The sequence below is a fragment of the Pavona decussata genome, unplaced genomic scaffold (genome assembly GCF_977016875.1).
Source record: "Pavona decussata unplaced genomic scaffold, jaPavDecu1.1 SCAFFOLD_155, whole genome shotgun sequence".
In the NCBI taxonomy this organism is placed as follows: domain Eukaryota; kingdom Metazoa; phylum Cnidaria; class Anthozoa; order Scleractinia; family Agariciidae; genus Pavona; species Pavona decussata.
The window spans coordinates 4,468,777-4,496,538 of record NW_028145567.1 but is presented as its reverse complement, the minus strand read 5'-3'; the positions used below and the strand labels follow the sequence as shown (position 1 = coordinate 4,496,538).

General features: G+C 39.0%; 3 protein-coding genes across 4 annotated transcripts in view; 2 read left to right on the top strand and 1 right to left on the bottom strand.

Annotated features, from left to right (window-relative positions):
• LOC146465974 (RRP12-like protein) overlaps positions 1 to 1,405 on the top strand; it is a 29,074-nt gene extending 27,669 nt beyond the window's left edge. Inside the window, exons 40-41 of the mRNA XM_085128132.1 lie at positions 437 to 519; positions 923 to 1,405. Coding sequence (XP_084984258.1) covers positions 437 to 519; positions 923 to 1,010 — 171 coding nt within the window. The 3' untranslated portion in view covers positions 1,011 to 1,405. The remainder of the gene's footprint in view (positions 1 to 436; positions 520 to 922) is intronic.
• Positions 481 to 25,213, top strand: LOC146465973 (octopamine receptor beta-2R-like). Its single transcript, XM_085128142.1, has 3 exons — positions 481 to 519; positions 923 to 1,015; positions 24,136 to 25,213. Exons 2-3 carry the CDS (start codon positions 1,007 to 1,009, stop codon positions 25,105 to 25,107), a joined length of 981 nt encoding a protein of 326 aa, XP_084984268.1. The 5' UTR covers positions 481 to 519; positions 923 to 1,006; the 3' UTR covers positions 25,108 to 25,213.
• The window catches only part of LOC146465970 (myoferlin-like), a 75,319-nt gene continuing 48,664 nt past the window's right edge, over positions 1,108 to 27,762 (bottom strand). For both annotated transcript variants that reach the window (XM_085128131.1, XM_085128130.1), the window contains exons 32-60: positions 21,340 to 21,457; positions 21,012 to 21,114; positions 20,105 to 20,232; positions 19,219 to 19,407; positions 18,703 to 18,757; positions 17,734 to 17,811; positions 16,904 to 17,085; positions 14,569 to 14,718; positions 13,859 to 13,957; positions 13,308 to 13,472; positions 12,616 to 12,787; positions 11,813 to 11,898; positions 11,113 to 11,229; positions 10,673 to 10,804; positions 10,314 to 10,436; positions 10,180 to 10,215; positions 9,756 to 9,847; positions 9,460 to 9,630; positions 8,273 to 8,421; positions 7,361 to 7,503; positions 6,821 to 6,909; positions 6,639 to 6,734; positions 6,216 to 6,263; positions 5,828 to 5,918; positions 5,104 to 5,206; positions 4,748 to 4,911; positions 3,979 to 4,088; positions 3,127 to 3,274; positions 1,108 to 2,379 (exon numbers count right to left, since the gene is read on the bottom strand). In XM_085128131.1, coding sequence (XP_084984257.1) covers positions 2,347 to 2,379; positions 3,127 to 3,274; positions 3,979 to 4,088; positions 4,748 to 4,911; positions 5,104 to 5,206; positions 5,828 to 5,918; positions 6,216 to 6,263; positions 6,639 to 6,734; positions 6,821 to 6,909; positions 7,361 to 7,503; positions 8,273 to 8,421; positions 9,460 to 9,630; positions 9,756 to 9,847; positions 10,180 to 10,215; positions 10,314 to 10,436; positions 10,673 to 10,804; positions 11,113 to 11,229; positions 11,813 to 11,898; positions 12,616 to 12,787; positions 13,308 to 13,472; positions 13,859 to 13,957; positions 14,569 to 14,718; positions 16,904 to 17,085; positions 17,734 to 17,811; positions 18,703 to 18,757; positions 19,219 to 19,407; positions 20,105 to 20,232; positions 21,012 to 21,114; positions 21,340 to 21,457 — 3,370 coding nt within the window. In that variant the 3' untranslated portion in view covers positions 1,108 to 2,346. The remainder of the gene's footprint in view (positions 2,380 to 3,126; positions 3,275 to 3,978; positions 4,089 to 4,747; positions 4,912 to 5,103; positions 5,207 to 5,827; positions 5,919 to 6,215; positions 6,264 to 6,638; positions 6,735 to 6,820; positions 6,910 to 7,360; positions 7,504 to 8,272; positions 8,422 to 9,459; positions 9,631 to 9,755; positions 9,848 to 10,179; positions 10,216 to 10,313; positions 10,437 to 10,672; positions 10,805 to 11,112; positions 11,230 to 11,812; positions 11,899 to 12,615; positions 12,788 to 13,307; positions 13,473 to 13,858; positions 13,958 to 14,568; positions 14,719 to 16,903; positions 17,086 to 17,733; positions 17,812 to 18,702; positions 18,758 to 19,218; positions 19,408 to 20,104; positions 20,233 to 21,011; positions 21,115 to 21,339; positions 21,458 to 27,762) is intronic.

Here is a 27,762-nt window from a genome sequence, read left to right as displayed (position 1 = left end):
ACTTTCTACACCTTCAAAGACGTTGACAGCATGTTTTGCGGACACTTTTGTACTTTCCGGAACAGCATTTGCGACCTGCTTATTGCTATAAACATGACTGGACATCTACAAAACGAGTTTGTTTTTCTTCCATGTAAAATAATAAAGATGAAAAGGTGAAACTCTTGGGCTGGCTTTTTTCCGCTGGCGTTTGGAAATAATAGGAGGGCAAATATCGACGTAGGCGGGGGTTATTGCGTAATAACCGTCCTGTGAATTTGCACCACGTGACGTAAAGTAGCCAATAAAATCGCGCGAAAAGTGATGGGTGGGTTATAGTTATCCATACCGTATCCCACCGAAAGAATATGCATCTTATCTTGGGTATCTCTTTTCTTGAAAACTTACTGATTAACCCAGTCATACCAGATGATGATTTTTTTTTCACCATTTGTAGAAAGCAGGCGGTGACGTGAAGAAGAAGGGGAAGCCTGATCCATTCGCTTACGTACCTCTCCAACTGAACATGCTTAATAAACGGTAAGTATATTAATTTGAATATCGTCTTTTTTAGTTGGTGTATGCTCGATGGTCCGTCAGAATTTTAATCTGAAAGTAGATAGTTCGAGTCGCCGGCCCATATTTTGAAAGTCCCGATAAGTTTCTAAATTTGATTTGGGCACCATGGGAGGTTGTTTGTTTGCATGCTTTTGTCAAGCGCGAGAACACGCGCGGGAAAAACCAGCGTGAATCATCCAAGTCGCCATTGGTTCTTGTTTGGTTTAAAAAATGAAAATCAAGTATTCTTTAGTTTCTTAAAGTACATTCGCAAACGCGAAGATTCTGCGGCAGATTAAAAGTTTTTGTTGTGTTAGCTGTGATTGTGTTTTATTGTTGTTTGTTTGTTTTTAACAATCATTCATTTTGTTTTTCTTTGGCGCAGGAAACAAAGAAAAATGGTCGGGCAGTTCAGAGGCCTGGTACGAGCTACCAAACGAGGAGTAGCCAATGCCAAACACAAAAAGAGATGACAGACGTAGGTTACATTTTGAGAGGGGAGGGGGGAGTGAGGGACTGACGAATGAAACAAGATGAATGGTGAACGATTCAATGAACGACTCTGACAAATGGAGTTGTCGAGCTTTTATTGACTTCAGAACTGAAGTGTCGTCTAGATGCATTTTGCACCGTCAAATTTACGATTCTTTTAAGCACCTGAAAATTCACCCTGTACAACTAAGGTTTAAATGGATTAACCTAACACAAGCCCTGCAGAAGTACGTTGCAGGATGAAAAAGTATCGCGTAAACGATTACACTGTGTCCCTCTGGATTATCTGCGTCCCTTATTCGGGATGTAAAACGCTTTTATTGGAAATAAATGAAAACTGTATTTCTGAAAAATGAAAGCAGTGTTTGCTCCTTAACGAGTTTCATCTGATAAGTCAGGCGTTATCTCCTAAGTTTCTTAGTCAAACCACCAACTAATGGATTGATTCCGCCAACGGAAAATTGTAAAACAAATCCTACTACATATAGAGGCCTACAACGAGACCTTAGGCTGTTTTGAGTCGTTGGAGCTAAAAAGGCTCCTGCCACTACCAAATGGATTTCTACTCAGGGAAATATGACTGCCTTAAATCGTTTGCTGTAAGAGTCTCTTGCCATTCAATTTGAACTACTATGAACTGGAGTTCTACTCTGAGAGATATGACTGCCTTAAGTCGTTAGTTCTAAAAAGGCTCCTCTTCATTGAAATTGAACTAGGAGGATACAATTTACCACTTTAATATGGTAATACTAGAAATATTACTAGATTATTATGATAATTTATTTACTTCAAATATAACCAAGTTGACATTGACACTAACAGAAGTGTTTTGTCTTTGGTGGCGAAAAATATAATGGGCTAATTCTCCTGGACTCTATAAAGCCTCCATTGCAACTAATTTGCGTGATCCGAACTTGACAATGCACTTTCTCCTTGGTTTCCAGTTAATTTTCGTTTTAAAACGTTTGACCTCGCTTATTGGATGAATTCTTAAGAATTAAATGTGCTATGTAATGCTACCAAGATCCCCTTTTGTTTAGGTTAGTAAATATCCCATTTAGAAACTTTTAATTTTACAGTTCGAAATTAAGATGGGTAGGAACAGATTTTCACATCGCGCGCCCCAATATATTGGGATAAATATAACGACAGTTTGCGTTGAAGCGGTTATTTTGCATACTAAAGGGAAATAATTTTAATAGCTATTTTCGTCTTAAAATGTTTAATTTGCTTCGATTGTTTAATTAACGAATATGATGCTTTTTAGTTCTGCGAGCACTCTGTCCCCTTTTTCTGCCATTCCACAGTATTGACTCTTTACGCATTCAGCATCCTCTTCATGGTATATCCCTGTGAAACAAAATCGGAATCACTTACGTTGTTTCCTTTAAAAAAAAAAAAAGTTCTGTGACACTCTGCGGTTAATCTCATTCGAGATTTAAGCACCTTGCTAGAAAGAACGCTATTCGAAAAGGAGTTCCTGTCTTCATCGTATAGCGAAGATATCGCTGACATCACCTACAGCTACATTGGTAGTTGAAATAAAGAATTCTTTTGTTTTAAGGGTTCTCACATTAAAATAATTCCCCCCCCCCCCCCCCCCAAAAAAAAATGGGGCAATGATGTATTTATTATTCAATTGGTGACACAGGCATACTCAGTGATTCAGTTAGTGATACAGGCATACTCGTAAAAAAGGAGTTGAACCTAAGACCTTCCCGGATTACTATTTCTGGTGCTCTAGATGCTCTACCACTGAGCTACAGGAGACTCGTGGGAGCTAAAGCCCCAAACAGATATCTCCCCTATATAACAAAAGCGCTAGCTTCCCCTTAACCATCCCTCGGTTACCAAGGGACCTTAACGAAACACAAACAGGTTTGAGGCCCGTCACGACCGTCACTGATTGGAGTAGACTTTTTTTGCTCGTTTATACTCCAGGATAGTTAAGATGAATACTCAACCATATACGCTGAATGAAAAAGACAAAGCCTTTGTGCCCTTGGGTTGAGAAAGATAAATACGGTAATGTCAGGGAGAGGCTGTACTGGATTTAGTGTGACATGGATTGACGTGGTGTAATATCATTCCACTCACCGGTGCAGCGTAGATGAAGAAGGCGATAAGAGATGCGATGAGGAGGAAGATAAGGAAGCCAATAATGTACCACTTGTACCTCCCCCAGATGATGTGTCGGAGAGCTTTAAGTGGTGACGTAAACCATGGAAACGAGGTCGGAGGACGACTGGAAAGAATCACAAAATATTGTAAGCAAGGGCCTTTGAAGCGGGCATGAAAGGAAATTTATTTTTACGCAGTGCTAAAATATAATGCGTGAAATGTATGATTTCAAAGTTTGAGTTGTGTAGGGTGAATTTTCCAAGCGCCGAAAGTTGGACTAGTTTGACCCGAAAAATGGGCCTGACATTGGGTCCAGTTTATTGCGAAATTCTTTCTTGTGACGTAACATTGGGGTCAATAGTTTTGCTTACGCTCACTGATTTCTGATTACGAGGGAAACTAGTGCATTCACTATTTTTACAACTTTCATTGTTAGGGAAGCAAACAACGCAACATCTCCCTCCTCCAGCCTTCTCTATCGCGCTATCCGCCATATTGTACCCAACATTACGCCAACGGATGTTGTCACGTGGTATTTTGACCTCGCGCTTTCGGGTCAAAATAGTCCAACTTTCGGCGCTTGTAAAATCGTAAAAGTTTCATCCTAGAAATTTCAAACTGTGAAATCTTACATTTTAAACGTTATGTTTTTTAACTGCGCAAGAATAAAGTTTGCATCTTATGCACTTTTTCAAGATCAATAAAAATAGAGAAGCATTGTCCACAACAGATGGATCAAGCTGTCGAAGAACGAATCACGTTGTCATTGCATCAATTCCTCTTCTGTACATGCAACAAGGGAAGGATCGTCCAAAAGAGGGAACTTACTTTGGTTCCTCTAACGTTGGGTTCTTGTTGGGTTCATCCCTCGCTTGACCGGCCGGCTTAGCATCTGCTTCCGTTTTTGGTAAGGCTTCCAAGGTCATTTCAATTTTCCCCTGAAAAGAAAACAGCCCAGAAGAATTTCTCAACCTCTCTATGTTCATAGTATACTGTATTTAACTTCAGAACTCAAGTCTTTCTGTACTTGACGGTTCCCAAGCAAAAAGAAACAATCCGAAAGTTGGATCTTTTGGGAACAGGGATGGGGAGCAGTGGTGAGAGCACACGCCTCCCATCAATTTGGCTCGGGTTCGATCCCCAGACACCTCGTCATGTGGGTTGAGTTTGTTATCGGTTCTCGAGAGGTTTTTGTACGGCCACTCCGGTTTTCCCCTAACCTCAAAACCCAACATCTCGATCTGGGGGGTGTCCCCAATTAGTTCTCTGCGCTAACAACATTGACACTTAAATAAAGTGATCTATTTTTATTTTGTTTTTACCCCATACTACTCCACGAAGAGTAATATGTTGTAGAACAAATAGCAACGTATACCGAACAGAATGTATCTTACTTTTTGTAAGATTCTTTACTTTGACTCTTAACAAAAGGTTGGTTGTGCATCTCAGAGCACTCTTTCGCCTTTCTCTTGTCCGTCCCTCTACTTACTGGGTAGGGTAGGAGGAAGTCAGAGATACGCAATTGCGTCTCTGCCAAAACCCCCGATTTTACTGTCACATGTCCCCACAGGGGCAGAGCCAATAACCCCACCCTTACCGTGTCTTTCAATGTCCCAGATTTCATTGAACTCACAGTCCACCAGCCATAGCAACGCTTCTGTTTGAACAAGTCCACCGTTAGTGCGCCGTCACCCGGTAGCTTGCAAGTGCGGGCGCTGGTGGCTGGTTTGATCAAAGCAGGCAAGTCGAGTTGTAGAGTACCTGCAAGTATTGCAAACAGGTTTAAGTTCTTAATTTTCAATTTATCTCTGCTTCTTCTTCTTTTTTTTTTTTTTTTTTTCCAAAATGAAACGGAGGCGTAGTAAAACAAGTAAGATAACTGTTATGCTTAATTTGTTTGTAATGAAAGTCTTTGAACGTGTGATTGAACTTCTTTGAAATCAGAGCCCTTACCTAGAAAATCATCATTAGCGAATCCCAAATCATTATCCCATATCTGAATCATCAGCCGAGGTGTTAGTTTCTCTACTGCTTCGTCAAGGCTCCAAAAGTGTTCCTATAAAATTAGACGTGAATTCAGTTGTTGCAATAAGCACTATTCCACCTGAAACATGCACCATTTGAAACTTGGAAACCACAGTGCTATCTGCTCAAGTATTAAAGGGTGTACGTGGTGGGGATTTTCCACATAGTTATAAACCGAACAAAAACTACCTTTGAATTACAAGTAACCTGAGGTGCGCAGTTAACGTGTTGTTGTGTTTCGATCTTTCGAGCATCATTACCGAGCGGACAAATTACAATCCAGTGATATAAATAACTGTGCAAGTCACATTTTTTGAGTTGCGTTAAGTTCGTCTCCTACCAGCAACATCAGTCGAAAAGTTTGGGCGGTCAGCTTTGGACGTTCGTTTTTGTTTTTGTTCTTCGGTAGAGCAATCGTAATTTAATCATTAACTATGGTTTCAGGAAACTATTATAGCACTGTTCAAACTAAAACTGATTCGTTACTTTTTGCTGACAACCTAACGAGATGTCTCCCCTTTCGGGCAAATTTACGGTTTTGTTTTCATTTTATCCCGAGATTACGATGAAAAGAGGTCTCGTCCTGGGACGAAAATCTTCGCCTCTACACGGCGATTCAGATTATTGAAGAAAAGAAGATCATAAATCGAACCTTTTCTGATACTACGAGTTTCTTCTCAGGTGGAATGTATTTAAATGGGAATACAAATCTCCAGTTGAAGTTTCCCTCTCCGTCCATTGACCTGTAAAAAAAGTAGGGCAAAACATATTGAATTCTCGGAGAAATTTCTTGAGATTCTGTTCAAAGATTTGAAACTTTAATCTTAGTAAAGTTGAGAAATGGATTGCACCTCCAACCTTAGTAAATAGAACACTGCAATATCCTTATCTTTTTTTCCTTTGAACGTGCCTTGCTATTGCAGCACGTCCACCAATAAATTATCATCATCAATATTGATTATTGTTGTTATTGTAATTATTATCATTATCATTATCACCATTATTAGTGCAAAAACACTTTCGCACTCAAGGTTACTAACCTGTAGTGGACGTCGGTTTCTTGTGATTCGTCAATGCCATCGATCCATCTAATCACAAATACGAGACCATAAATATGAATTTCTCCACCAGAATCTCCTCAGATTGTACTAACAAATGTTGCAAATATTGTTTTATTGTTGTTGTCGTTGTTTTTGCTCTTGTTGATACCGCTGTCGTTGTTTTTGTTATAATGATTGTTGTTGTGGTTGTATAACTCTGGTACTATTATCTTAAATTTGAAGTATTCCATGCATTATCTTTAGTTTAGTTTCATTCTGGGTATGGCACAAGTACTGACAAATAACAACTGTCTTCTATTCCCAATCAACTAAAAGTTATCGATGGTGTGATTTTTAAAACGTACTTCCATGTTAAACAGTGCTGTCTTTGTTTTCTTCGCATTTTCTATCGAACTTTCTTACCCTTTCACGTAAATGTCACTCATTTTCTCGCCAGTGATTGAGGTCTCCTGCATGATGACGTCTTTCGTGTTCCAAACGATGACACGAAGTACGTATCTGATAACAAGAAATTAAAAAACGAATGGATAAGAACAAGATAACAGCACTGTTTTTGAAATTTGCATGACAAACATATCTCTTACTCTTGTGGCTCTCTCGGTTTGACGTCCACCGCTGAAGGCGGTTTGCCTTCTGTAAGAGGAAAAATGTCTACCCACAGTTGAAGCTTTCCCTTCAAAAAGAAAATCAGATCAAATATATCAATCAATTCATTGTTTTAGAAAATTAACCAGGATGCGAAATATTTTTCATAGAAGTGGGCCAGTGTGACGCCAAAGCTAAGAATAGTTTCTGTTCAAACATTGTCCAACTGACAAATGATAGCCAAGATCAATAGGTTGATTGCATGTGACGTCATGGGGGCCATGTTGGCATCAGCATCAATAAGATTTTTCTCCTCTGGGAGTTAACTTCCATTTTTATGCAAACAATGTAAGCAAATTTTCTTTTTTTTTGGCACCAACATGGCGGCAATGCAATCCACCTATAGTGGGCTTTGAAGTATAAGGCCCTTAACAGCCGCTCTTCTATTTTGGCGTTGCTTGGGGTAACAAGATCAATGAGTAATTCAGTTATTACTTGACAAACGAGTTCATTTTCTCTTAAGTTAGATAAAGGCTTACTTGTTCCATAGTCGGCTGTTGTGTTTTATTGTACAGGGCCCTCGTTTCCACATGCTCGGGAACGAGGTTCAATTGGTTGAGGACATAGAGAGCCAATCGGCTTTGTGCCTTCCCGTGATGCTTGTGGACTATCGTTCCTTCCTCTGCAAGAAGTAAAAGCAGCATTTCTTAATAATAATAATAATAATAATAATATAAACATATTTTTGCAGGATAGTACTTCGAAATGCATTCGTGAACATAAAAGGTTTCAAGTTTGAACGATTTGTTTTTAGTTCGTGAGGAGTTCATTTCATTATCGTTTCTCAATTGTAATAACCTTTTCAGTCAATGAAGTTTAATTTCTGTCGCCATCGGTATTCGAAATATGGCGGATTGTATACCACCTGATGTAGTTTTCACCTCACGTGACCTTCGTGCTACAATACTTTGCAAATAGCGCCTTCAGAAAACTTGAACATTTGTTGGATGTAATATAAACCTTCTAGACCTAAGATCAAAAGAAAGCGCTCAAATACTATCGATCGTGTTCATTCAAGCTAGATCTTTTTCCTGCCCTTAGCCACTCTTCACCCTTGTCGCTAAATTGCTCTAAAGCACCTAACATACCGTACACTTTCATTTGTTTAACCCCGTTCGGGTATTGTACGAACACATATTTGACAGCATGCCAATTGTCTTGACGGTCCACTGCAGGTCTATACTTGCATAGAAGATTAGTAATAAATATCTGTTAATTATTCACCAGGGATGGGTAGACTGGTAAGTCATGATTAATTGGTTTCATCGATATGGCACGGTCATGTCAGTCTTTTAATGCCACAACTCTTTTGCTGGCTTCCATAGCAACACACTGATGAAGAAGCTAACTCCATCTTCCGTTTACTCGTATAAATCAGCTGTACTACTTACCAAATTCGGATAGAGTATAAGTTTGGCCATCCACTGTCACTGAACATGGCTCATCATTGTAAACTGGAGGGGGTTTGTTATGCATTACACACCAGTCCCTCAAGATCGTTCTTGGCTTGCGAACATCTCGCCATTTATTCGGACCAGTTCTATAACACAAAGCAATCACTAGACTTATGTATTTCCGTAGGAGCCGATGCACTCGCCTGATAATACAGCGAAGAATCTCGGTGAACTTTTCCAATAGCAGAATCATCAGAATCGTTTTATTTATCTTATCAATACTTTCTACGTTGACCTTTTTTCGTACACAAGGAGATATCACATTGAGGTTTAACCCTTTCACTCCCATGGGAAATGTCGTATTTTTGTAAAACAGCGACTGTGAACCCCTACACACCAACTGTAATACACCAATTAAAAGGTTTTATCTGGGGCATTGTATAAATCATTCCAGCTAAGACAAAGGAAGTAACAGAAGAGAATGAAGAGTGTTTAAAATATAAACCTTATAATAAACCTTAAATATAAACCGAGAAAATATAAACCTTAAAATACATCTCACTTCTCGTATACACTGGGTATAGCCCTAAACTATAGCGTAATTTGCAGATCTCAGCACATAGTTTCTTGTCAAATGGTGACGACTTGGTCTTAAAAGTGTAAGAGGAAAAAGTTGCAAAAAATGGAGGGGTGGTTAATCATGTCTTATGTAGGAGGGGGGTAAGATTTTATGCTTCCATTGTGCAGATCTCTCCAAGATCTGTTTGGTGTCCAAATTTGATACAAATTGACCGAATATTGGGCACATAATGACTTTTTGTGCCATATGGCGCTCTTAGTTAGTATGACCATTCGGATGAAACCGGCTATCGAGCACTTCTTTCCTGTAGTTTGGAAGGCTATTGTAGCTGGATTTTACTATTGAGTCTCTCGACATGGAATCCTAAAGTGTGTCCATTCAAAGGTGTGTAAAAGCAGTACTTCTCTAGGATGTGATGAGCGGTTAAACCCTGTTACTTTTGGATTCATGGATGAGATCCTAAAATGTGACCACTCAAAGGAATCTCCCGAGGATAACTTTCCGGAGATGGTGACTTTGTAATATGATAGAACTGGCAATTTTGAACAGTTTCGTAAATGTGGAATCCTGGCTTGAGACTGAAAAGATAAATAAAATAACTTACTTGCAGTAGCTCTGGGAACATCCACACGTTGCGCGATATCGAGACAGGATTCTCTGTTCCAAGTCAATGGTAGTTTCGCCGATGACGTCATCACGTCCGATGATGTCATAATCCATGACAGTGATTTTGAGATCTTTTACAATGGGAACGGTGGCATTCATCTCAAATAATCTGAAAACAGAGAAAAAAGCGAGGCATGCCTTAAGATTGTAACCCTGACAACTGTATAAAACTGTCAGTTTAGTTCGGAACGAAATGTGTGCCCGAATCATTCAAGTTTGAGGGGTCAAACTCACCTCCCAAAGACAGGGTTAATTGTATAGGGTCTGTAAATGTCTTGGTCATCGAACTTCTGCTTCCCTAAGGTGACTATCAAGTATGGGTCGGCCTAGAAAAACAATATTAAATGAATCAAATGAAACAGGATCACTGGATGCAATGCAATTTCAGAGTTTTGATTGGCTTCAGTGGTCATGTGGTATCAACCATTATACCATTTCGGAGAAATAGCAGCCATTAAACTGTCTTCTGGTCTTGCAGAATGAAATCAGCATGATTCAGCAATATTTCTTGGTTAGTTGTTAACAAAACAATTATTTGGCTCGCGCTTGTTAAATATTTGTTGACATCTATCGTCTAATACCCAACTGACGCTCATGGTATGGGCTTCATCATAAATCAACAAATCACGGTATTGCTTTTTTTTTTTTATGTACTTACGGTTCCTGAATCATCTCTTGGTTGAAGGTTCAATGCCTAAAAAAAGAAAAAGAATCACCTCACATCAACTCCTATTTAAGATAAGGTAAGCAGTTCCCTTGACAGTACATTATATTGATGGAACGTAATCGTACCTTGATGACATAGAGGCGAACAACGCACTCAATTGGTTGGCTTGGAGGAAGATAAGTGAAAATAGTATCCGGTAATGGCCAAGCTTGCTCGTCTTCTGGCATCGGATACACTCGGAAAGTTCCCTTGAAATGAAAACAGACTTTTAAAAATTATCCACTAACGTACTTATGTACGTTTCTTATCATTTTTGTTTGTTCACATGACACTAATTGATCGTGTTAATTGACGTACGAGACTAAATTGGAGTAACGTTTTTGAAATTCTACCAATCGCACCGTAACATACCACCATGTAATGTCACCAACACATTGAAAACATACAAGATAACATATCAAATAAATGATAAAACAATTCCAACCTTAAATTCTCCAGCAACTGTATCCTCTTCCTCTTCCTTGGATTTTGCTCTTCCTCGGTAAAGAGGAAATGAAGTTATAAAATCCTCAAAGCCGCTGAACCCGTCCACTTTCTCCAGCTCCGTTTGGTATACCTGTCACAAAGGGATAGCGATCAGTATTGGTGTGTAAGCAAATAGAGTTTCACAAAACAAATGACACCGACAGCAACGAAAACGTCGCCAAATTGAATAACTGTATAACGCTGATCATTCCTGTTTGAACTACCAGCCCTTAAAAAATACGATTTGTTCCGAAACTGAATAGGTTGAAGCGCAAATGCATTGAGAGATGGGCCAGGATTACGGGATGTAAACCCATGTATTCCGCCGCTAATTAACCAGCAGGGAAAGAGTTAAACCCATTGAACAAAGAAAGGAAGTATATATGAAGTTAAATATACTTTCATCGTTGCGAATCCTTTGTCGAGAAATTCTCCACATTTTTCTTCATCACCAAGTGAAGCATAAAACTTTGACCACCAGTCCAGGAACTCTTCAGTCACCTCTTCTTTCTCTTTCTGGAAAAAAAAAACGACAAAAAAAAAAAACAGTGCAATTTAGACGCAGTAATCTTAACCTTCCCATAAGCCTCAGTGGTAAAATGTTCTTCATGGCGATCAGGAAACCTACAAATTAACGCTATTCTATAATGTTCAGTAGGAAGCCTGCAAACGGTGGGTGAGTTGTCAATCAGTGGACTGCGATCGTGGTAGCCTGCCTGCGAGATGCTTGTTTTGGAGCACGCTAACGATAATAGCTTGCACTGAGATTTCGAAGCATTGTTTTCTCATTTGGAACGGACGTCACTTCTCAAAACTTCCTCTTTCGACATTCTGAACTCTAACATTTCCAGGGACAAAACGTGAGTCCTATACAATATCCTAATGTTTTAGTCTACAGATGACATCCTTCAGAGTTGCTATTCAAATGAAAGCTCTTGAACAGTCATTTGGTTTGGTATACCTAGTATCTGTTTATAAGAATTTGCAAAGTAAAATTTGCAGCATTTTTCCAGTCTTAAACTTCACTGTTACTGTTTATGTAAAGGTGTTGCAGTCGAGTTTCTGGTTTTCGGTGATCAGTAGAAGAGTCGCTTATTACCTTCTTTTTCTTATCCTTTTTCGGATCCTTGATATCCACAATATGCGAGCCTTGTTTGCTTGCGATAGAAGCAGTTTCAGCTGACGCTGAAAATTAGTAAAACAAAGGGCAACTAATCATCAAGTATTCTTCCATTAGCCTTCCATGATGTAAACGATTTAATTTTTCATCCGTGCATAGTGGCTTTCAAATCAACGTTGAGGATGATCTCAGTTAATTGCCATGCTATGCTCTGTTATAGCTAAAGAACATTGCGCTTGTTTTTTTTCTCCGAGTTTGCCTGTGTCATTTAGTGATTTACTGATAAAATACATCATTTTCATTTCATTTATTCACCAGGCTTAACATATTCCATCACATTATTTCCATTGCGCATATGCCACACTTTGACATTCCAATCCTAGCAGAAGCAGGATGTTTGTCCCATGAACCTAGTTTAATGGCCTTAGCTCCCACGAGTCTCCTGTAGCTCATTGATAGAGCATCCGAACTCATAGTAATTGGAAGGCCTTAGGTTCGACTCCTGATAGGAGCACTCGGATTTCATTTTTTTTGTTTTGTTTTTGTTTTTCGAGTATGCCTGTGTCATTTACTGAGGACTTTAAAAATACATTATTCTCATTGCGCTTCTTTTTACATAACTGTTTCTGTCGTAAGTATTTTTTGCGGTTGTTAGAATTTACAGACATTTAACTGGTGTGCCAATTTTGCTTTGGGCTATAAGAATTTGAATTTAAAACCCTTCTAATTGGTATTTAGTTTGTTTAGAACACGTGAAATTTCCCCTTAATACTTTTACCTACCTTTCGGTGGTGGACCGGAGTCTATTTCTTCAGTGACTTGTGGGGTAGTACAGCGGTATTTTTGAATAGACTTGACTGAATGCACTCCCACAATTGGTCGGCGGCCAAATGTTCGGTTGTCACGGACCCGGATGTTCAAAGCTGGCGTATATATCTCCTCCACCGGAAGATTCTGTAAAGAGAGGACCAGCATGAACATGAACAGTCTCCAGTTTTTCACTGCGAAGCCGCACTATTCTTAGTTTTATACTCGCTGAAGTTTTCACTCCCCACCGACCGAAACCGAATTTCACACGGAAAAATAACTGAGTTGCTCATCATCGGTGATCGCCTTGTTATTCTTGTTATTCTCAGTCAAACGGCATAACCCAAAAAGAGATGCAAAACATAATCTTGTATTTTGATGTAACGATATTAATTTTATAAAAACAAAGTAATCAGGTCTACGTAGTTTTTGATTAGAACATTAAGCGCATAGATGGTTTCAAGGCTTCGTAGGAAGTGTTATAGTATGGCCTCGAATGCCAAACGTTTGTTTCTCCGTGTACTTTGTCATTGCAAAACAAAATTGTTATACAATAACTAACTACGCACGCATAGTTCCTCAGTGAACTCAATTTGTCAGAAGATAAACAGGCTGAGGAACCTGAGCTTTTCATTAACGTTAAACAAACAAAGACAAGAATAGTTACCACAATCATTCTGGTCAAAACCGGTTTTTCAAAGTTCGGATTCTTCTTGGTGTCTTTGATGACGTCAGACTGTATGACTCCCCCAGCGCATTCGAACTCGATGCTCGGTGACGTGACACTAGTGAGTTCGAACTTCTTCATGTTCCTCACGCCCCAGCACAAAACCTAATGAACAGTAAAACGTTTTATAATAACTTTGTAATTTCTCGTGCGCACTTTACTGAAGACCATTGTTTGCCAAAGTTTAAACAATGGCATGACGTCACAGACCATCCCAGCCGTTCCCTTGGGCGGGAAAATGTGATTTGTTTCAGAATAAATTCATTCCATGTTTGACTCGTCAGCAATGATATTGCCGTTTCTGAAACGACCTCACGACGTTCTTTTTAATGGCTTGGCAACAAGTGTTTCCTTAATGCCATGACAATGTGTCACTGACTAATTTCATATATTGAAGTTGCTGTTCATTCTACAACAAAAACACATAAAACAATTAAACACAGAGAAAAACCTAAAACCTAAACGTAAGGATGCTGTTTCAAAATTCTGACCTCGACAGCTGACCGCTGTAACTTTGGGCGCACACCACTTCGAACGGCAAATAATTCTCCTCTCATCGGTGGGGTGAACGGCAACTCGGCGCCTTCATCCTGTAAGATTTTACAAGGAAAAAATATTCTGCTAATTCGCTCATCTAAGAAATACCCTCACTGGAACATGTCATAAACCCAATCAGTATAAAAACCAAGCCAAATTAATCTCAAGGCGTGAAAAAGTAATGCAAGAAGGTTTAATCTTTTATTATTTATTTATTTATTTACTTACTTACTTACTTATTTATTTATTTATTTATTTATTTATTTATTTATTTATTTACTTACTTATTTATTTATTTATTTATTTATTTATTTATTGAACCGGATTAAATCGGAAATTCAGAATTTGGAAAAATGACGCAGTGTGAAAACGAAACGTTTCCTGGGCAAAAACAAGAAATAGCAAACTTTTTGAGGATATATTGCAGGTTAAATCCTAACGGATCGGTAGTTTCTCACTCAGATAATTGGGTGTAAGAAGTGTTTTTAGTCCATGGGGATAGATTCCGAGTCCCAGAACACGACCTCCTCCCCGTTCTGTTCTATTCAGATTGGTATATGAGAAGTGGTTCCTGGTCCAACGCATTCCGTTAACGCCTTGGTAGATCTAGTGGCTACAGTTCTCGTAGGGAGATAGAAATGAATCAGACGCATGTAGACCTCACCAGGAACAATTCACAAGCAGCCAGTAGTTCTCCTCCCTCTTCTTCTCCTCTTCTTATTTTGTGCCACTGCAGTCGTGGCTCTGGAGTCTGGTGACCTTCTAATCTCACCAAAGGTGACATCATACAGCGTCCAAGAAAGCCATCCTTACCCTGTGGTAAAAGTAAAGATCAAGAGTGTTCAAAAGTCATTTTCTTCCAAACAACCTTTTCTGACATGGTTTTTTGAATCTACGGTCGCCGAAGGCGTGACGGTATTACTGGTCCGATTGATTCGTCGGTAGCCTTTCGGGTTAGTCTTGAAACCTGTCAATTTTCGTAGCATTGGGAGCAGTGCTTCTCGCATGCGGAAGAGAAGCTTAAAATATTGGTGAGTACAACATTTCATAAGATGTTTTTACACAATTGACCTTGTTTAAGCAGGCATAGCTTCAAATGAATGTGTTTATATTTGTTAGCTATTGCCAGTCCTATACGAAGAGTTTGTACTCGAAATCAGATATCGCCTCGAAATCGGCGTTTAAAATGGCATACGAATACGACTGCCTCTCTCCGCTTAATAACAACACATCGAGTTTTTTTGCAAGCGTCCATTTACTGTGTGAACTGTTGGTGAACTGAATAACGCCTTACAGCGTTTCAAACAGGCAAACCACATCATTTGAGATTTGACAATCGTACTAGTAAATGGCGGCGAAGTCACGCATTCACTGCTGGCGATAAACAATAGGAATGTACATTTGGAGACACTTGTGTCTCCTTCGACAATCTACGATCACAAACAATCCCCTTCGAGGGATAATTAAGCCCTTTCGAGGAATCATTCAGCGCTTTCGAGGGGTTATCGAGCCCCTTGGAGGGATTAACGAGGGATTATTCAATCCTTGCAACTTTTTCAAGGAATTATCCAGCCGTTCGGCGGACGATCCAGCCTCTTCGATCGCGAGGGAATGATTTGCATGACAGCTCCTATTGTGAAGAATTTACATGCCATCTTATCAATGAAAGTCCAAACAAAGAATTCTAGTTTAGAAACACATCCTCGAAAGCCATGTCTGGTTATCATGAGGATCATGTAATTAGTCGTCCTGCAAATATCGAAGACTATGAAAGGCACTCTCGACAGTATTTACACTTGAAGTGTGTTGTAGTGTTTATTGAAAAGCAACTTTGTTAACTTTTGAAATCACCCGGAAATGTTGCTAACGTTGCCAAATGTCAAAGCTGTCAGCTTCGACAATAAGAAGATGATAGTAGAAAGTAGTACTATACCATCTTCATTGTTGCGATTTATACTTCTAATTCTCATTGAAATTCATACTTGCTTCATTAACTGGATATAACAGTTCTCTCATTCCGACTGCATGTCTTATCATACCCTTAGTGAAAATCAACTTCAATGCCGTAGATTCCTGTGCTCATTGAGCATCTATTTTAAGAGTTGTTAGGTATTCGAGCATAGTATGATTGTTCGGTACGAATCTGGGCCCAGTTGTTCGAAAGCCGATTAACGCTAACCTATGATTAAAAGTTAACAGAGGTTTCCGTGTCGCTCACTAAAAATATTTTTGAAAGCTAATGGTTAATGGTTATGTTAATGGTAACGAAACGTCTAAGTCGAAACTGAGGGACAAAAATGTTTCGGAGGAATCTTTATTGATTAGTAATTAAACTCAAATCCAAGTTCACGTTAATTCAGGATTAGCTTATTCGGCCTTTGGACACTGACTTGGCTCACTGATTGTTTGGTCAACTGAGAAATAGAAATACTCGCCGACTAGTCGAATGGTCAACTTGCGTGTATGGTCATCATGAACCAGATTGCACGGCTCATTTCATTTGGGCTTCATGGACAGTGGATAGAGTGATTCGGAATGCAAATTCTCTACCCTTTCGACCCAGGCTAATGTAAGGCAAATTTACTATGCCACTTATCAAAATACGTGGCAAGACTGCCAACTGGTTACCAGTGGTGGATTGATTGGAGTAATCCTGGATGGAAAAAATGCGTGTTTCCATGTTGCAGTAGTTTTTCCTTCAACATAATTGGGTGTTTTATTAAATTTAAAGGATTTGTTGCACATTTAGAAACTTTAGAATCAAGAAACCGTGGAAACGTAATGCAAACGATTCTCAAGGAAATTCAGGCTTTTCAGGTTTTTCGTCAAAATTAACCAAAACTTCGTGCAAAAATAAATTTCGGCCAAGTTTTCGACGAAACCTCGAAGTCCCGTTTATTTTTATTCAGTTTACCATTCACTTGTACCTCAGGAGAACAACATGTGCTAAAAAGTGCTCGTTTCTCTTTTATGTCTGTATAATTTCAATGTTTAGTTACCACTGTATCCCGATCAAACAGCTCCACTACCAGACTGGGCGGATTCTTGCCCACGTTTTCCACACTCTCGTGAATCTCAATATCCTCAAATATCAGCGTCTGATCCCAAGTTGGAGACAATGTCTGCGTAAGAACTTTAGTCACTGCACTCTGTTTACAGAAAGCCACTCGTGCGTAGGCATCTATGTTGAACAAAGAACATTGTAAATAAATGATTTAGCTTTTGTAGCAAGCGTTTCCGTGTAATGAAACGTTGAATCGAGAGCCAACGATTGAGAGGGGTTGTGAGGGAAAAGGCTATGAGAGTTTCACCACACTCTCGCCCCAATTTTCCCACGATCATATCCCGAAAAACCTCACAAAACGCTTCCTACGTACCCAGGCTAACCATCATTCTATTCATTTAAACTTCATCAAAGTGTTGAGATATTGCAATAATCCCAAATCGCGAGGGATTGAACTTCAATTTAAATACTCAACTATCTCAGCAAGAAAGGAACAGTTTGGAATTATATTTAAATTTTAAAAAAATTCTAACAAGTTTTAGATTATTTTGTTTTAGCCTGCCAATTGCCATCCCGTATTGTTGATTTACTTACAGTCAAGTATAAATTGTGGTTCTGTAATATTGCTCATTCAGCCTGGACACGGCGGATCCGTCAATTTTGGAAAATATCGCGACTTGTTCATGTTGCGTCTGCGAGGGAACGCTTAAAAGATTTCAAATGTACGCTGGTAGAAGGACAATTTAAATAATGGAAGTTCCTTTCGTAAGGCAAAGTGAAAGTGGCCGCGTGTCAACTTTAAACTACGGGCAAGAAGGATCTCACCATTCATTCCACTTTCATCCATGGCGAGCAGGTCACGTGCTTGATAAATGTAAGCCCACAACTGATACTTGTGAGGCTCTAAATGACAAACAAAACAAAACAATATCAGTGACACCTTATAACCCACTCGTAGCCAGAAAAAGAACAATGCTATATAAGATTATACAATGAACTGTGTAAAACTCGCGTTTTGATTGGTCTAGAGGAGTGTGTGATTAGAGTATAGACGCACGATTGACGTCATCGAGTGGTGTGACCGGCGCACGTGATCAGAGTGTAGAGTCCAGCCAGAGTGACTGGTCAACAAACTTTTGCAAACTGTTTTTGCGAGTAGCGGACAAACACAGGCAAATTTTCACACGAAAGGAAAACTGCCCAATAAAAAATTGGACAAAGACCGTTGAGAGTGACCTCAACCAGGGTAAAAAAAGCTAGAACTTTGTTGTGACGTGAAAAGGAAGCAAATATTTGTCGAAATGTGTCGCCGATAGAAGTCCGGTAATGGCGCGTAATCGATTACAAATCGCAGTGAAGCGACTAACATGTTAGCGCTGTAATATTTTGGGGTCAGGATCTCCTTTTGGAATAAAGGTTAGTTTTGTAAATATTAGACGATCACAATTGCGTGTGTGTAGTAGTCTAAAACTGAGTTTGCTGGAAAGTTTTTGACTCAGCTCAGGCAACGCGATGCTCGCTCACGAAATGTGTTGAAATGTCTTGGTTATTGTATAAAACAAATAGATTCCATTTTGCCGTGGGTCTGTACTCTGATAACGAACAGAGGACGTCAAAACGTGGTGAGAACATCAGTCACGCTACTCGCCTGCGGCTCGTAACGTACTTCTTTGTTCTCACCACGTTTTGACGTCATCTGTGCGTTATCAGAGTACAGACGCACGGCAAAATGGAATCTATTTGTTAAATGACGTTTCTTTTGCTACTTGTTTGTACATGTGGCAAGTTACTCACTTTCATAAGTGACAAACATTCTCGGAATATTCCTCAAACAGTTCTTGTTGTCTTCCTGTTAAACGTGAGAAGAAGAAAAAAAGCCTTTTTAAAGTGATTATCAATTTGTTATTTTTCAAAAAGGCCATTTTAAGATAGAGGTTGAATGCAGCAGAATTAGAATGTGAGGCAAAAATAATTGAGAAGAATCCGCCCTAATGGTGAGCTATAAAATGGAATTAAAATTCAATGCTTATCTAGCCTTGAGCAACCGGGTCCTAATTCTGAAGAAGATAATGAGGAAAAGTGACTTCCAGAAATTGCTTTTTCACTTTCCTTTTCAAAATGTTAGCTCAACTATTGTCCAGAACCTTCACAAGCGGCCAAATTCGGTCCCCAGTTGAAAATAGCTTAAGAAACCCTTTCATAATGGTCATTACTCTACAACGGCCAAGCAGACTTTGTCCCGACCCCAGAGTTGCACTTAAAATAAGGTTCGATTGGAATAGGCGTTTCTGCATGATTCACGTTTCTCACCTCGCCGTCAATCTCCAGGAGACACACAGGAGGCATGGAGACTTTCGCCCCCTTTCCACCTTTCGCGACCATATTTCGGTGCCATCGTCGACGCCTGACGAAATCGATTTTCCTCTCTTTGTGGTGAAATTTGGCCGTGAAAATTGGTGCGTACTCCCATCCTTCTTTCTCAAACTCTTCAAGTTCTTTCTGAAAAGATATAATTATAAGGGAATGACCAGTGTTAATCACACTCTAGAGATTTTTGGTTTTGGTTTTTTGTTTGTTGTTGTTGTTGTTGTTGTTGTTGTTGTTGTTGTTCGGTGATTTTCTTTTTCTTGTCAAAGGTCTTGTGGCTTTGCGGCTATCGTGGAAAATGGCGCGCGTCTTTAGATAACATGGTGCAATCCAGTCCTTGACTTAAGAAGTATTTTGGTGCTCATTTAGGAGAGCCAAATTAGTCCTCAATAACCCCAATTTTGGAGCCATCACATCTTTTAAATTTACAGTGTCAACTTTCTTTAGAAATAACTTTAATATTCTCGGTCGAGTGTTTATGACAAATATCAGGTTGTTTCAATACAAAGCCACTACTTTTATTCTAACGACTATTTTATTTTTTGTATTGTCAAATGCCACGCGAAGACTAACCAATGTTTAAATAAGGCGATTTTCAAGGCCTTATTAACCAGTCAAAGTTTGCGTTTATAATATATACCGTCAAAATTTTATAAACGACTCGAAATGGAGGGCAAGAGACCAATTGGCTCTTCGATTCCACACTGTTTCCCATTTACTACAACCCAACAATCGCTGGTTATCAATTAGAGACACCATCCTCCACAATTCACTTGATTCTAAAGGCCACTTAGCAAAAAAGCCATTCATGGTAGTTTCTGACACTGACCTGTTTTATGACAGCCTTAGGATCCTTGAGTAATCTTTCTCTGACCCACCGCCTTCTTCTGACCAGATGGTAAGCCTTCTGGATGGCACCATAAACTCCGTATGACACGTCAACTGCATACTCCCAACCTGAAAAAGATGGAACCGTTGGATGACGCGTGGCGAGAACACATCTCGTCGGAATAACTATTGAGATTGAAGGCTACTACAACGATTAAAGGAAGACGGACTTTTATGGGAAAAGATATCATCACAAAAGGCAACTTTGGAAATGTGGTTTTTGATCTTTTTTACATTTGAGTTCGTCTGGGAAAAGACACTATTTTCACTTGTTGTGTTGCTCGAAACTTTTGAAATCCATAGAATTGCAATCATCGAAATACTCAGCCGGTTGCTTATCACAGAAGAAAATGAAGACTACGGATTTTTACCACGAAGAAAAATTTTCATTATTATTATTCCTTTCGTGGTGTTAATTGATTTGATTTAGGACTTTCAGTAGCTACACACTGAAGGCCATGAACTGACCGAAAAGATTTTTTACCTGACTCTGAAAATCCGAACTCCTAGTACTATGATGAAGTTATTATTCTTAAGCACAGATCTGATAGAACATTTTCAAAGGTATATCTATATATCGATGCCGGTTGGTGCACCATCTTTAATGGAAAGAAGGCTTCTCATTCGCGAGATAGGTAAAACTTTTCGCCACATGAAACAAGGCCTTGCTTTGATAGTTATCAAGAAGGTAAAAGAGAATTGGCCAAATACACCGCAATCCGCTGCACAGTTCCAGTTGATCTCATTTTCTTTGTATTCAGGTATCTGGTGAAAATTATTAATTGTTCGCAAGCCAAGTGAAAAACCTTTTTTTTTTATGTTCTTCGATAGCTCTGGCCTGGACTTACCGTCATCGTCTACGGCTCTGTTATCATCAACCTGCCAGTTCCCAGTCCACTCCCAGCCTCCAGGGCAGGTAATCTTGTCCTTGTCGTCAATCTTGTCTCCATGCTGTTAAACAATAAGTTCCGATATTAGAACTAAGCTGAGGTTTGTCTAAGGTGTTACGCTGTGTCTATTTCAGTGCTACGACCGTTTGTGCAGAAATGTAAACGTTAATCATTTCCTCAATTGAACTTTAAAAGATTCAATTGTGTATGAGTAATAAGGCTTGATTAGGAACAAATGTAACGTACTTTATTAGTTACTTTTGAGGGAGTAACAATGACAACCTACCACGTTGGTCCAAGGCGAACGCGCTGGTCCCCAGTTCCCACCGGGTATCATCCGAGCCTCGTTTTCGAAAACATCTTCTAAGAAGGTCTTGTGCCCAGAGTCCCGGTCAAACATTAAGCTGTTAGATTAAAAAAATCCGTTTTCATTTGTTTTTCTTCAGTTAGAAATCCATGCAAATTAAAACAAAATTAATGAATGCTTTCGAAACTCAAATATCTTTCATTGACATATTGAACCTCACGTCGAGCAGTTTCGAAAATTGCTTTGTTGGTATGTTACGGTATGTTAATCTTGAGTATCGACCATCGTTTCACCGATTGAATATGTTTTGTGTTTTGAACACATCGTATTAGCATCTAGCTTTTATAGAGAGATTTAGAATCGTGTTTATGGCAAAGGGCAAAAATGAGATTTCATAGATGAGAATAATGCAAAATAATTCTGGCCTTTGATACTAAGGTAAAACTACCTCAATTTTGAAACTTTTGAATGCAGGGGATCACACGTCGCACAAATAAACTGTTCTGAACGCGTTTCGTTGCCGGATCTCTTGTAGTAGACATGCGCGTGCCAGACGTCACTTCACGTGTACATTAAGGGTTCGTAGTGTAGTGTCAGCCCTGCAATTAGTTTGGTTTGGTTTTGGTTTGAAATGGTGCTTTCATTTCGCTACCGCTGTTAGATGGTTCAACAAAATTTTTAGTAAAGAAAAAAAGCGCGAGTGTAATTGCTTACGAACCGATTCTTCATAAAATCTAGTTAGCCATAGCATGCGTGAATGTAAATCAAATTGAAGAGGAGACAGCCTAAACTTGGGCTTATGCCAGCGTTTACAGAAACCAAAACTAAATGAGATAAGGGTTCGAGACATGCCAGTTTATAAGTGTTTCACTTTTTATAGTAGGCTGCAATATCAATCACATCACTTGTATCTACCACAGGAGATTGTGTTTCCTAAGAGACATAGTAACTGTAACTTAATCGTCTAGTTTCTTCATCCAATCAAGGTAAGTTGTTTCGTCGATTATAAAGAAGTTAAATCAGTCGATAATTTTCAAGAATGAACAAAAATTTCTGTTTCGTTTCTTTCGCTGAATATCAGAGAGTATAATTTTGTTTTCCAAACATTAGATTATATTAGTTAGCTAAAGAATTCTAGTACAGTCGGAGAGAAGAATACCGTGGAATGCTTTTATATTTTACACAATTCTTTTCAGCCTAGGATATAATATCTATTATTGATAGTTTTACTTGCTTTGTTCACGTCAAAACTACTAATAATAACGTGAATTTTGTCTTTTGTATACCTTGTACATAAGGTTTTTTTCTTGCAACACCCATGTTAAAAGAGTTTGTTGTTTTTTCGATGACAATATATACCTTTTCCCGGAATGTTCATCAATATCTTTTCCTATTTTTACCATTTAACCTTATTACCGTGAAAAACAGTTTGGTACGATGGCCCACAAACAACAACAAAAATTAAACGCTGCAAATAAAAAAGAAAAGCTTCAACTACAAAAAATGAAAGGCTGCAAATAAAAAGAGTAGAAAACTTGCGCGCGCACTTTTCTAGAGGGTACGTAGTGTCTGCCGGGGTACAGTTGAACTCGCTTTTCCCGCAATCGCGTCCGGCATTTTGTCGAGTATATAGTGCACTGCGTTGTTCAAAGCGAACGGTTGAAGTATGTTTTGCTGGCGTTGTGGATCGAAACTAGTCAATGATGCAAAATTTTGCCATATTTGTAAATCTACAAACAGGAAGGATGAAAATTCCTTCAGTATCGGGCAAGTGAAAGTGGATCACAAACACATTTTTATAATTCAAAAATAGATTGCAATAGCTTTAAATAGGGAGGTAATATATATTTACGGTCCGTGTGTTTGTTATTTTTCAAATGGTGCTAAACATCACAAAATATCTTTTCGATTCAACAGTCAATAGGTCTCTGGTTGTCACATAAATATCACTAGGTGACATCATCGATATCTTTGCTATAGCTGTTATTGTCGCTGTTGTTTGATATTCTTCCTTGGTGCTATTTTTATTTAGCATACCTCAGTGACCGACTATCACGTAAACGCGCAATCTGATTGGCTACACAGGTTCCGTCTATCGATCGATAGACGGCAGTTTGTCAGAGCGCGCGCGATCTAGCATGCATCAATGCACAAATATATCAAAATTTATGAAATTAAAAGATTTTTTGGCTTCATAGATCGATCACTGAGGTATGCTAAAACAATTAGACGGCTCGCTCTCGGTTTCTATCGCCTTTGATAGTTGGCTCGGGGCCCCTCGCCAACTATCAGCCGATAGAAACCTCGAGCTCGCCATCTAATTGTTAAATATATTTACAAAGATCATCACTCAAGCCCTCAAGCCTTTCAGCTCTTCTCAATAAGGGTAGGGCGATATCGATACCGAATACTCGATACCGAGTACTACAGAATACTCGATATCATCGATACTTGCGAGAAATATCGGAAGTTCCGATTCCATTCGATATTGTTTACGTGGCAGGTAACCCCTTCTGCTGTACTTTGTCAGGAATATAGCCTGCGATCGTTTTTCAATGAACATTATTTTATTATTATTATTATTATTATTATTATTATTATTATTATTATTATTATTATTATTATTATTTATTATTTATTTATTTATTTATTTATTTGCAAACGATCAACAAAAAGATGGAAGTTTTTAAACTTTTAGCTTATTTGGATGAAACAACGTTTTAAAGCAGGATACAAGCAAACAAAAATAAACTAATTTCAACTGTTTGTTTTTAGAACCATCCCTTTGCGGAAATGGCCTTTAATCCCGATCTTTGCCGAGACTACTGGGCACCATTTGCAACCTCCGTGACCACGTCAACAGTGGCAGCCATCTTGACTCTTGTCACCATGCCGGGTAACCTGTTGATCTGCTGGGCTGTGATAAGGAACCCAACACGAAAGCTAAATTCGCCATTCAACTATTTGGTGTTGAACCTAGCTGTTGCAGACCTCATTATTGGAGCAGTGACAGATCCAATGTTCGTGGGTTTTCACGTGAACGAGGCACTTCGAAAAGACGTCCTGGGCATTTTATGGGTGGTTCATGTGTCGTATTTTCTGACCTCGACTGCGTCTGTTGCGAGCATAGTGGCATTGGCAGTGAATAGATATCAGACGGTGACCTCAAATCGTGTGCACCGTTCCAAACTATCCAATGTGGCGGTAACATCTGCTTTGGTGTGGATTTTTTCGCTTGGACTTCCTCTGCTCTATCTTGCTGTGGGCTTCTATATGCTGGCTTTCATATTTGCCAATGCATCCCTCGTCATCGCCACTGCAGTTCTAATGTTCGTCTACTGTCGTGTTTACCACAGCCTCGAAAAGCACAAGAAAAATTCTGCGCACATCCGAAGCAGCCACGAACAAGAGAAACATGCCAAACGAGATGAAAAGGCAACCAATTCCCTTCTTTTGATAATCGTTTCCTTTCTGATGTGTGCACTTCCTTCCTGTGCTATGGTGTATGTTATCAACTTATGCCACACGTGTAGCTGTGTCCTCATCCACTGGTTTAGAGATATACAATTTCTGTTCCTTCTCGTCAATGCAGCCTCGAATCAGTTCCTGTATGCTTGGCGCATGCGCTCGTTTCAACAAGCCTTTAAAACAATACCTGCTGTTCAGTGGCTTGGAAGAAAGTTTGACCGAGAAAGAAATTACCCAGTGACGTCAGCTTCATCACAAACTGATTCTACGCCTCTATGATAAAGTAAAAGACATTTTTTCCAGTTCACTTTTGAGAATAAATTTGATCAGGAAGGCAGTAAACAAACGTAGATACAAACAATATATGCAAAATGGAAATAATTTAGCAACAACATAAACTGTAATGCTTGCATTGAAAATGTAAACCACTACATATTTTAACTTGTTTCCCGTTTTGCCCATTAGTATCAGCCACTCCCTTCAGAACCCGGTTGCGCGCGCACTGCAGTAGCGTTCGTTATTTCAGCATAAACGCGCGCCCTAAGAGACATATATTTTTTTAAAGTTTATTAATTGTAGTTTATGGTTCATTTCGTGGAAAAGGCTGAAAACTAAACGTGTTCAAGAAATAAAAAAATTTATCCAAGACAACATGTTGTGAAACTCAGTATGTTACATTGTTAGCTTTCTCTCGCCTTGTTTTTGGCGAAAAAAAAATAGACGACATTTTCAGTCAACCCGGGGATGAAATATAATCGCAACGAAGAGTTTTCTTTATGAAAAACCTCTACAAAATGGCAGGCACTTTTACGGTGACACTCGTAAAATTAATGACATCAAGTAACAAGGTGTTGTGCTGTACAATAACAGGACGCGTCAACGGCCAATTAAAATAACAAAGATGAAAAAAACTTTATAAAATATTTATCTGGACTTTCTTTTACAAACGAAAGCTTTAAAAATGATTTTGAAAAGTACCCTAATTTTCGTAGTCGCAAATTTTTAGACTTCCTTGAACTGACGATGGATACTTAAGTGTCCGAAACATGTCTTGTGAACTCAAACGTTGAGTCGTTTTTTTGAAATGTTTAATATTGGAAAAGGTGTTTAAAAAATCTACGTCTATGCAAATTGGTCTTTTTGTTCAGTGAGTGATACCTTAATTAATTTTGCCATTTAATGTCTCGCAGCTTGGAAACATCTAATCATACTGACTTATTTGACATCTTTATCATACCTAGTTAATACACAGAGCATTTCTTTCAAAGAAATTACTCGACTACAAAATGTCAAAATCGTTGCTACTTTATATATTTGTTTGGTAACAATAGATGAATTTACTTATTCGCACTCCAGTCATTTCTAGCCGGATCATGCGATGTCTATTCAAAACTTAACGCTACTGCCATAGTAGAATTTCTTGTGTTCAGCGGGGAGGTTTTATTAAAACGTTTGATTTTGTGAATGAAAACAATCACCGCTCAAAACCTTTTAGTTAGTAGTTCTTTCAGGGGCAGCCAGCGAGAGCATTTAAGCAAATGTATATACAATCTTGTCTTTGATGTTTTCAGCCTGCCCTACAGGGCTAACACTCGAAACGTCAGCGCGAGTTCGATTTTCCGGTTTACAGTGGCCAATTTACCTTTAGTTATCAACTCTGTTGATAAACCAAACATTCCGTTTCTACTCCCCACCGACGCAGCACCACAGTTTCTTTAGAAATCAACCGGCCCTCATCCATTTCAGATTGATCTTTTCGGATGCCCTTAATTATGGTAGCTTCAATTTAACTAGCAGAAAGTTTTAGGAAATGGAATCTTATTGCTCTAGGTTACGAGTTCCTGTTAGCTTTTCGAAATCGCAGCTGGTCTTATTTGGCACTTTAAACGACATATACAACCTCTAAAAACAAGACAAATTGGTGTTCCAGTGTTACGAAATCTTGAGGTGCATATTGCCAACGAAAACCCAACTGTTTCTTCACAGCTAAATCAATTTCCAGGGCGACTAACAAACGGAAATTCAATCGAAATCTGATCCATTGGGTTTGTCCTGTTCTTTCCTGTAACACTAAGAGATGTCCATTTTTCAAGGATTTTATAATCTTAGCGGAAGACTATGCGCCTATAGTTTCCTTGCCACCTGCATGTTCAGTTATAAAAAGAAAACCAATTCTCAGGAAGGAACAGTAGTGAGTGTGCATATTTTGTCTGTTTATTTTGTCGACATGTCTGCTGTTGGCGGTTTCCATCACTGATCCTTCTTTCCAAATTGGCACGTTTTTTGTTTGCTATTCAAATACATTTCAAAGACAACGACCGAAAGTGTTCACAGTGTTTGAAGAACTTACCTGTTCAGAAGAATACGTTTCAGTTTAAGACGACAGCTAAACATGAGCACTTATAAAAGCACGAGATTGAGAAATTGCTTCGTTTCTAAGAACATTTCACATCAGAAAGACAGCTGTAAAGGAACTCGGAGTGACTGGTGTGCCCAACAGCAATGCTAAGTGAGATTGCATAAAGCTATTTCCACAAAACTCCTCATCAGGTATGTCAATTTCACAAGTTATTTTTCCGTTGTTCAGGGTTCGAATTGAGTTTCATCCTTAAGTTAAGCGTTTGTGAGATCTAAGAGGTTTACTTGCCCGCACTTCGTTGTTATTGGCAGTCTTGTTGGCATCCAAAAATAAGGGAATAGAGGGGCGGGTTGAATCAATGTCTTCGTTAAACTAGTGTAGAAAGATAATAAGGATTTGGATTTATGAATGCACACCATAAAGAATGGCTACCGAAGGAAGACGAGGGTGCACTTGGCAATGATCAAAATAATAGCTTGAATTTTGCGGAGATAATTTTCAAATTTTTCTTTTCGTAATTGCCTAGCCGACGAAGGATAAAGAATTGAGCTCATCGTCAGACGTAATTTACGTTA